At 39.6% G+C, this 10,786-nt stretch overlaps 2 protein-coding genes across 2 annotated transcripts; both read left to right on the top strand.

The window, feature by feature from the left end:
- The first annotated feature begins 1,339 nt into the window (after nucleotides 1-1,339).
- On the top strand, nucleotides 1,340-4,004 carry LOC111464764. The gene is made up of 2 exons (XM_023108995.1): nucleotides 1,340-1,769; nucleotides 2,677-4,004. The coding sequence occupies exons 1-2, from the start codon at nucleotides 1,340-1,342 to the stop codon at nucleotides 4,002-4,004; spliced, it is 1,758 nt and encodes a 585-aa protein (XP_022964763.1).
- Nucleotides 4,005-6,733: 2,729 nt separating this feature from the next.
- LOC111464763 lies at nucleotides 6,734-8,524 on the top strand. The gene is made up of 2 exons (XM_023108994.1): nucleotides 6,734-7,127; nucleotides 7,197-8,524. The coding sequence occupies exons 1-2, from the start codon at nucleotides 6,734-6,736 to the stop codon at nucleotides 8,522-8,524; spliced, it is 1,722 nt and encodes a 573-aa protein (XP_022964762.1).
- The last annotated feature ends 2,262 nt before the right edge of the window (nucleotides 8,525-10,786 follow it).

The following is a 10,786-nucleotide window of genomic DNA, read 5'->3' as shown; positions in this document are numbered from 1 at the left end:
TCTAACACTTTAAAGAACATAAGATTTTTTTTTTGTTATATATTTTTGTGATAGAACATGAACATTCTACACAAACTGAAAAAAAAAATTATCAGAGAATTAAAAGAGATAAGCGCAATGAAACATATATCCGATCTTGAGCCTAAAGCTCTGATACCAAAATGATATGGAAATCAACCCAAGGGAAAGTATGAAACGGATTACCTTGATGATCAAGATCAAGAGTAAAGAAAACTTGTTTCTAAACTCGTGATTCGAATCACTCCACAAGAGGTTTGATCAATACCACTTGAATGACTCTTCATGCAAGTTCTAAACACAAGAATTTGCAAAGAAAGTTTAGCTCTCAACAAAGCTAAAATAGAAATTCTATTCTTAGTTCCAAAATCTGATGTCTAATCAAAGAAAAGAAGGCTTTATATAGCCTTTACAACCTTAATCTATGTCATACATAACTCTCAAATTAAATGGGCTAGTAAATGAGAAATACCCATAACCTCCATATAAAAATGGTTAGTTAATGGTGGAATATAGTAATCTATGTGGGTTACAATATAACCTTAATTCCTATATTTAAAACTAGCTTAAATATGACAACAAATAGTTAAACTATAATTAAATAATTGAAATAATAAAATGTGATTTTTAGTCATCCTTAGACTATTTGATAAATTCGGCGGAGTTCATTAAATGCAACTTAAAGTGCATTTAATTCATCTCTATCTTGAAGCTCAACTTTGCATAACATATAAGAGAGGTCTCTAACGTCTTCTAGAATTTCCTTTGATGAGCTCACCATAGCTTGAATATAACTGTATAAGGTTTGTTGTAGCTTCTTGGCTCTCGTCCTTGTAATTAGACCTTGAGGTATGGAAATTCCTTGGTCGTGGTTCATATCACCACCACTAACAGATATTGTCCTCTTTGGACTTTTCCTTTCAAGTTTCTAAATGAGAGGAAGGTTTCCACACCCTTACGAAGGGTGTTTTGTTCACAACCCCAACCAATGTGAGACATCATGGTTGGTCGGGAAATGACCTGTAATGGATTTATACGATAAAGAATAATTTGCTCGAAAAAACCCTTAATTACTTCATCAAAACTCTCCAATTTTAACACCAATCTAGCTAAGCATCTGGCCTATCTTTTACCTTACTAAAATTAGACATAAGAGATGTCACGAATGAGCATCACAGTTCATAGGCCATATGCTATCATTTGATTTTAGTTGTCAAACAATATATGGTTAAATTTGTTACCCATAAGATTATATAAACATGAAAAAGCAGAAATGAAATAATCATACAAATCCCTTCCTTACGTTCACTGAATAAAGAAAATGGTTGTATCGACGATACCCATCTACCATGGCAGAATTGGGACTGTAGAGTTCTCCAGCTTCACTCGGCAAGTGTTGGGTGGGCGGTGGTTTTCTCTTTTTGCTTCGTTTCTTGTAATGACAAGCGCCGGTGCGTTTTATTTGTATTCTCATTTCTCCAAAGACATTAAGGAAACGCTCCAATGTGACCAAACAACACTCAACAAGATTGGGTTTTACAAAGATATTGGATCAAACATCGACATTTTCTCTGTTCTACTTGTTGAAATTGCGCCATCTTGGGTCCTTCTCGTCATTTGCTCCGCGGTTAACTTCATTGGCTACTTCAAGATATGGCAAGGCGTCGTTGGAAAAATTGTGCAACCATCTGTTGAGTACTTTTGCTTTTACATAGCCATGGGGGGAAACTCTCAAATTTTAGCCAATTCAGGTAATGCAGGATGGTTGGGAGGGAGTCTCACTTTCGCTAATTTAGGAAATGATCATGAGTTTATGACGGTAGGAGACTTTTTGGGGAAGCCCAAAACAAGGCCATGAGAGGTTACGCTCAAAGTGGACAATATCATACCAGAAAGTCATGGTTCCTAACATGGTATTAGAGCCAGACATGGAGCGGTGTGCCAACGAGTAAGCTGGGCCCCTACAGCGAGTAAGCTGGGCCCCTAAAGGTGGTGGATTGTGAGATCTGACATTGATTGGAGAGAGGAACAAAACATTCTTAATGATGTGGAAACCTCTCCCTAGTGGACGCATTTTGGAAGCTCGGAAGGGAAAGCCCAAAGACCAAAGAGAACAATATTTGTTACTGGTTGGTTTGGGCGTCCTACATTGGCTAATTTTTTTAACGCCTTTTCGGGAAGCCCAAAACAAAACCAAACCCATGAGAGCTCAGGCTAAAAGTGGACAATATCATACCATTGTGGAGAGTCGTGATTTCTAACATGGTATCAAAGCTAGACACTGAGCGTTGTGCCAGCGAGGACATTGGCCCCTAAAGGTGGTGGATTGTGAGATCCCACATTTGTTGGAGAGGGGAACAAAACATTCTTAAGGATGTGGAAACCTCTCCCTAGTAGACACGTTTTAAAACCTTAAGAGGAAGCCTGGAAGAGAAAGCCCAAAGACCAAAGAGAACAATATTTGTTAGTTGGTTTGGGCATCCCACATGGGCTAATTTTTCTTGAAGCCTTTTAGGAAAGTCCAAAAAAAACCAACTCATGAGAGCTTATGCTCAAAGTGGAGAATACCATATCATATGGATATATCATACCATTCCGAGTCGTACGATTAAAATAATGTCTCCTAATTAGCTTATAATTCTTTTTTGCTTTCAACAGTGGTGCTGGTGACATGTGTGAGGAACTTCCCGGAAAGAAGAGGGGTGATATTGGGGCTTTTGAAGGGCTTCTTAGGCCTAGGAGCGGCTGTACTGTCCCAAATTTACCTAGCCATTTATGGTCATGATACCAAATCTCTGATCCTGTTCATTGCGTGGTTTCCATCCTTGATTACTCTGATTTTTGCCTTTTCAATCAAGGAAGTCAAAATTGTGAAACACCCACATGAGTTCAGAGTTTTCATTCAGTTTCTATGCATCACTCTCATTTTAGCTATGTTTATCATAGTGTTAACCATTATTCAAAGAATAGTTCAATTTGATCAATCAGCACACATTATAGTGATGATTGCAATCATGGGTTTGCTAATTCTTCCATTGTTCATAGCCATTAGAGAAGAAATGGTTCGTTGGAATCTTAACAAAATGACCAAATTTGAAAAATGCCAAACATCAGCCTCTATAATTTCATATTCCTCTTCCACATTACAACATTCAAGAAATTCAGATCTTTCAAATATTTTCAACAAACCCGAAAGAGGAGATGATTACACAATTCTTCAAGGATTTTTCAGCATTGACATGCTCCTCATATGCCTTACAATGTCAATTGGTATCGGCTCAAGCCTTACAGCCATGGACAACCTCGGCCAAATCGGAGAATCCCAAGGATACTCAGCTGAATCTATCAATGCAATAGTCACCATCATCAGCATTTTTAACTTCCTTGGAAGAATCTTTTCCGGGTTCGTTTCAGAAATCTTGCTCGAACAATACAAATTTCCCCGACCCTTGATGCTGACACTAACCCTTTTGGTGTCGTGCATTGGTTACTTATTGGTGGCCTTCCCCTTTAATAATTCACTCTACATTGCATCAATCTTAATTGGGTTTGCTTTTGGGTCTCAAGTTCTATTGGATATCACCGTAATTTCAGAGATTTTTGGTCTTAAACATTACGCTATATTTTATAACATTGCGCAACTCTCTTGCCCAATTGGGACTTATGTTCTAAACGTGTTGGTGGCTGGGAAACTCTACGACAAGGAAGTGAAGACATGGATTGATTCAAGTGAATATAAATGCCATGGGGAACAATGTTACAAAGATTCTTTCACGATTTTGACAGGGATGTCGTTGTTGGGAGCTGCAATATCGTTGATTTTGGTGAAGAGAACGAGGGAGTTTTATAGAGGGGATATATACAGGAAGTTTAGGGAAGATATGGATTCTTTGAGGGAGGAAGTGGAACTTTACTCTCTTGATGTGAGGCAGAATGAAGATGAAAGCGTACATGTCCATAAAGAAGTTACCATTTTCAAGAAATGATGTTTGCATGCAACTCTATTGGTTCTTGAAGATGGGCACTTCGCCAAGAGAAGGTTCACCATTTCTCTTGTTTACAAAGACCATGGTGCATACGAGAAGTTGGATTTGAGATATATAAGAGGCGTCATCGAATGTGAGAAGGAAGTATTTTCAATTTCGGGGGCCACAAATGGCTAATGAAGTGTTTGAGAGGGCCAACCAAATTGACTATGTGCACAATCCAAACTCTCCTACTTTGAACCACTTCTCAAAGGATAGCTAAATGTGAAGGCTCCCATTTATTTATTTATTTATTTATTTATTTATTGATTTTTGAGATTTGTGCTTGATTTCATATCATGTAAAGAAACATTTTTTTCGAATAAAAACAAGATTGCCACTCCATGGTGTCTACGGTGACGCCATTATCTATATAAGGGGTATCTTACCTTTATCTAAAAAATAAGAGTAGAACGTGACTTGAGTATTTTAAAAAAAATACATAGTAAGTAACCCCACTGTTGATGTTGGGAAATGCATACACAAGCAATCATGGTAGACCTATCATTTCATAAAAATATTTCATGGTTTTGTAACTCCGTTGTTCAGTCTAAACAAAAATTGGATTGTAGTTACTTCTCTACACATGGCTCATGTACATGCACATGGACCCACCAAGCATATGATGCAGATCATACACTCATTCTTTCCTAAACATAACTTTCATGAATACATACGTGGCTTAACAGTATTACATAATCTTGAAGTGCTCGTGATAACATAGTGTGCATGTCATATCATATAGAGGTATTATGCATCATACCACATGGAAGCCAAAAGTAATGTGTTCAATAGGAAATGCTAAGGTGTTTGAAGTCCTAGCTTATTAGCTCGCATATCTCCCGCTTGGTCTATCTAAACTCTACCCAATTTCCAATCTATAATATTAAGAACTTGAAGTGAGTTCATGGCTTAGGTTCTTAACTAAAATTGCATCTCGTGTTAATACTAGTGCTAGAAAAATTCAATTACCTAATCCCAAACTTTTCCACTTCTTTCTAGATTACTTGCTTTCTTCTTTAACGTCTTTTTTAGGGATAACCCCCTTTTGGTGCATAGTTTTGTAACGAAGTTCTTGTTTCTTGTCCTTAAGACACTCATCTCAGAGACCTGTGGAGTCCTATAGTTAGTGAACGACTCAATCTTGACATATGCCCGAGGCTTCATATTTACCAGCAACATAGTTTGATACCTGCATCCAGGGTTCCATGTGTTTCCTACGATATAATCTACATGCCAATCTCTAGGGCTTCACGCGTTTCTTGTGACATAGTCTAAATACCTATGCCTAGGTTTCATGTGTTTCCTACGACGTAGTCTCTGTCATTGGACCATGTTGCACTGTCACAGTTATATAATGAGGTTGGATAGACCCGTACGACTGCTCGCCAAAATGACATCTCTCGAAAACGATTAGAAATGCCTCAAAATGTACTATAGGGGGAGACATAGTGTCTGCCCTCCATCATCCTTGGGCCTTGTGGCCTAAGCAAGCTACCATGTGGCACATACATGGGTCGCAACATGGCCAAGCATCGCAGGATGACCATCTCGTGCGTCTTCCTTTGTAACAGGTATTTAAAGAACAGTATCGGACAACACGGGTGTGTTGGTATTGCACCTCTACCCATGTTGATAAGGCAACCCTAATCCTCAGCCCAATAATCCAAACTTTTGTTGAAGTAAGAACCTTTGAATCAAGGAAATTAACACCTCCTTATACAAAATTCGGATCAACCGAGAGATAAAGGCTAGAATTAGATTACCTATTATGATCAAAGACATTAGAAGCAAGATTTGGAACCTAAATTGAGTCACTCCACAATCAAATTTGATCAAGGCTTGATTGAATGGCTCGGATGCAATCTACCATAAGAATTGCTTGAAACTTAGAAACGGTAAAGTTGATGTTCGGATTTCTAAGGGGAAAGTCTCAACTTGAGAGATCAATTTCATTCATCACGAATATGATTTTTACATAATAATTTGTGGGTATTTATAGTCTGGGGGGCCATGATTAAATCTCCATCCCTTTAGATCTCCATAAAAAAAACATAGTCAATTGGATCCTTTGACCATTACAAACTTTATGAAATTAAAAATAATAAAGTTTTCTAATCATTCATGAAATGATGCTTGCAACTAATTCATCCGTGCAAATATTCACTTCTAAGCTCCAAATGGTCATTTCTCCATCGAACCGGCCTGTAACACATGAGAGCCAATTCAATTTTGTAGATGAAGAATGAGGGTTCTTTGAATCTTCTTCCACTTGAATCTTGTAATAGATATAGTTGGAAGTCATTCTTATCATTTGCCTCTAGTTATTCTTATCATTCTTATCATTTGCCTCTGGGAATTCTCATGAGAGTGTGGTTGAGTGACAGTTGCCTTTTTTTTTGGGCAACTATCTGGTCCCTATCTTTTTGTGTACTAAAATTAGGCATGAGAGATGTCCCCAAGAACCATCACAGTTCATAAGCCTTCTGTAATCATTTGAGTTTAGCTGTCCAACTAAGTATCGTTAAATTTATTACACATTGTTCCACGTATATAAACATGAAAGAGCAGAAACCAAATGATTGTGCAAATCCCACGCTTACACTCCCTTCGCTTCTTTCTGTTCTTCTTAATTCTACCAAATCAAACAAATGGTTGTATCATCAACAATACCCATCTGCCATGGCACAATGGAGAGCGCACAATTCTCCAACTTCGCTCGCCAAGTGGTGGTGGGGCGATGGTTCTCTCTCTTTGCCTCCTTCCTTGTAATGACAAGCGCCGGTGCATTTTACCTTTATGCTTACTTTCCCGAACACATTAAAGAAACGCTCCAATGTGACCAAACAACGCTCAACAAGATTAGCTTCTACAAAGACATTGGATCCAACATCGACGTTGTCTCTGCCCTCCTCGTTTACATTGCGCCCTCTTGGATCCTTCTCCTCATCTGCTCCGCCCTCAACTTCATCGGCTACTTCAAGATATGGCAAGCCGTGGTCGGACAAATTGCGCACCCAACTGTCGAGTACTTTGGCGTTTACATAGCAATCGCCGGAAACTCTCAGATTTTAGCCAATACAGGTGAGAATTGAATCAAGTTTCAGAATAATGTCTCCTAATTAGCTCATAATTCTTGTTCTGTTTCAACAGTGGTGCTAGTCATATGCGTGAGGAACTTCCCTGAAAGAAGAGGCATGATATTGGGGCTTCTGAAGGGCTTCTTGGGCTTAGGTGCGGCTGTACTGACACAAGTATACCTCGCCATTTATGGCCATGATACCAAGTCTCTGATTCTGTTCATTGCGTGGTGCCCATCCTTGATTACTCTGTTTTTTGCCTTCTCAATAAGGGAAGTCAAAATTGTGAAACACCCACATGAGTTCAGAGTTTTCATTCAGATTCTATGCATCACCCTCGTTTTAGCTTTGTTTCTCACAGTGTTAACCATCGCTGAGCAAATGGTTCAATTCGATCAATTAGCCTACACTTTTGTGGTGGTTGCAATCATTGGTTTGCTTATTCTCCCATTGTTCATAGCCATTAGAGAAGAAATGGTTCAGCTGAATCTTAACAACATGATCAAATTTGAAAAATCCCAATCAAAACCTCAAAGACCCATCCATGCAATTTCGCATAACCAAAATCATGGAAACTCACATTATTCAAACATTTTCAACAAACCCGAAAGAGGAGATGATTACACAATTCTTCAAGGATTTTTCAGCATTGACATGCTCCTCATATGCCTAACAATATCAATTGGGTTCGGCTCAAGCCTTACAGCCATGGACAACCTCGGCCAAATCGGAGAATCCCAAGGATACTCCACTGAATCCGTCAATGCAATGGTCTCCATCATCAGCATTTTCAACTTCGTTGGAAGAATCTTTTCTGGGTTTGTTTCAGAAATCCTGCTCGAGAAATACAAATTTCCCCGCCCCTTGATGCTGACTCTAACCCTTTTGGTGTCGTGCATTGGTTTCTTGTTGGTGGCCTTCCCCTTTCATAATTCGCTCTACATTGCATCAATCCTAATTGGGTTTTCTTTTGGGTCTCAAGTTCTATTGGATATCACCATGATTTCAGAGATTTTTGGTCTTGAACATTACGCCATGTTTTATAATATTGCGCAACTCTCTTGCCCAATTGGGACTTATGTTCTGAAGGTGTTAGTGGCTGGAAAGCTGTACGACGAGGCAGTGAAGACATGGAGTGATCCAACAGAGTATATATGCCATGGGGAACAATGTTACAGAAGTTCTTTCACGTTTTTGACTGGGATATCGCTGTTGGGAGCTGCAATATCGTTGATTTTGGTGAAGAGAACGAGGGAGTTTTATAGAGAGGATATATACAAGAAGTTTAGGGAAGATATGGATTCTTTGAAGGAGGAAGTGGAACTTTACCCTCATGATGTGCGGCAGCCTGAAGTTGAAAGCATACATGTTCACCAAGAAGGTACCATTATCAAGAAGTGATGTATACATGTAATTCTATTGCTTCTTCAAGACTGGCAGGCAATGTGCCAAGATATAAGCCTCATCTTTTACCTTATTCACAACGATCTCTGGTTCATATGAGAAGGTGGGTTTCATCGAAACAGAGTTATCGGAGAACAGGGCTGGTCGAATCAAATAAGGAGCTTGTTTTTCCATTTGGGGGACATCAAATGGGTACTAAAATGTTTGAGAGAGCTAACCAAATTGATTCTTTTTGCCATCCAAACTCTCCTACTTCCTAAACATTTGTCGCATTTAATTATTGAATCTCTTTTGAAAGAACAGCTAAATGTTAAGGCCTTCTTGTATAACATTTTCTTTTTTTTTTTTTTTTGTATTTAGAGATTTGTGCTAGTTTTCACATTAATAAAATGTCACGACCCAATATTTTACTACGGACCATGACTAATGACAACACACGAATGCACAAAATAATTTAAATATGCAAGAGAAAAAATCTTTTAATTCCAATAAAGTTTTTGAACGACAAACAAACAAAACACTTAACAGTTTGGAAACAAATTTCGAAAGAATGCAAATACAAAATAAGAACTGGACTAATGCCCCGGGACAAACCATTCCTCTGTGACAATCCCTGTCTCCATCATGTCTGCCCTTGACCGACACCTCGCGCTCCTGAAAAAGGAACACATAGCAAGGATGAGTATAAAAATTATACGTAATAAGCCACCTACTTGTAGGCTCTCTTCGCATCCTAACTTAATAGGTTCCCACGGTCTCCTAATTCAATTCTATGACATATGGTTCTAATCTTAGTCCCTTGGGCTTCACCGGTTCATCGTCCTTTCATTAGATACCTAAAGGTTCCTTACGCCCAACTGTTATGGTCGGTATCTCTCTGTGAAGCGCTACCTCTACATGGCTATCTGGGACTACATGGTATCTAGCCTAGGATTGTGATGTTTCACATTGGTTGGGAGGAGAACAAACCATCATTTATAAGGGTGTGGAAACCTTCCCCTAGTAGACGTGTTTTAAAGCCTTGAGGGGAAGCCCAAAAGGGAAAATCCAAAGATATCAGAGCTAGACACCGTACGATGTGCCAGCCTTCTCGCTGTTCCCCGAAGGCGGGTAAACATGAGACAGTGTGTTAGTAAGGACGCTAACCCCAAAGGGGGGTGGATTTGGGGGCGGTCCTGTTGACTCAGGCAATTCGGAAGACAGTGTCGACGAAAAAATTGGCCGAAGGTTTCTTCGAAGGAAAAATTAGCGGAAGTAAAAGGAGAGAGAGTGAGAGATTTGCTGAGATTGCTGAAGACTCGATATTTTATTTTACTTCAGTTGAACGGTTTAAATAACAAATCTAATTACAAAAATAGAAAAACCAATTATACAAAAATAGAAGAAGTGGACGAAGACTTCGCCCAAATTGTCAAACCAATGGCCCCTAGAATCACGCTCCTCCATTCGCGTGAATTCAGATGTTTTTACAAACCTAACTAAATAACGCATGGCTTTTATTTAACAATCTCCTCCTAAAAGCTGTACCTTATTATTTGAACTCCGATCTTTGAGCGTAGTTCTTCAAATTTCACCCGCGCCAGGGACTTGGTGAAAATGTCTTCAAGTTGTTCCTCTGTTCGGATGAAATCAATCTTGATGAGCCCTCGATCTGCACATTCTCGAATGTAGTGGAATCTGATTTCTATGTGCTTGCTCCGGTCGTGCAAAACTGGATTTTTTATCAGGGAGATCGTAGCTTTGTTGTCTACGTATAGCATTGGTGGATCGCTTTCTCTCCCGATGAGTTCTTCCATTAGTCGTGCAAGCCAAATCCCTTGTGTTGCTGCCATCGAAGCGGCGATGTATTCTGCTTCGTAGGAAGACAAAGCAACTACCTTCTGTTTTGTTGATTGCCAGCAGATCGCGCCGCTTGAGAGAAAGTAGATTATTCCTCTGGTGCTCTTACGATCATCAACGTCACCGGCCATGTCACTATCACTGTAGCCGATCAGCTTGAGTTTCTCCTTATCGCTCCCTGCGCAGTATCTTACGCCCCAGCCTCTGGTTCCGGCTACATAGCGCAGGATGCGCTTGACAGCCACTAGATGCTCTTCCCTAGGTGCTTCCATAAACCTGCTCACATATCCAACAGAATAAGCAAGATCAGGACGAGAGTTTACCAGATAGCGCAGACTCCCGACAATGCTGCGGTAATTGGTGGAGTCGACTGTCGTCGTAGTGCCGGCCTTCCTTAGTTGAAGTCGGGCCTCCATTGGC

Source organism: Cucurbita moschata, unplaced genomic scaffold (genome assembly GCF_002738365.1).
Source record: "Cucurbita moschata cultivar Rifu unplaced genomic scaffold, Cmos_1.0 Cmo_Scf00031, whole genome shotgun sequence".
Taxonomy (NCBI): domain Eukaryota; kingdom Viridiplantae; phylum Streptophyta; class Magnoliopsida; order Cucurbitales; family Cucurbitaceae; genus Cucurbita; species Cucurbita moschata.
This window is presented reverse-complemented; position numbering and strand designations above follow the sequence as displayed.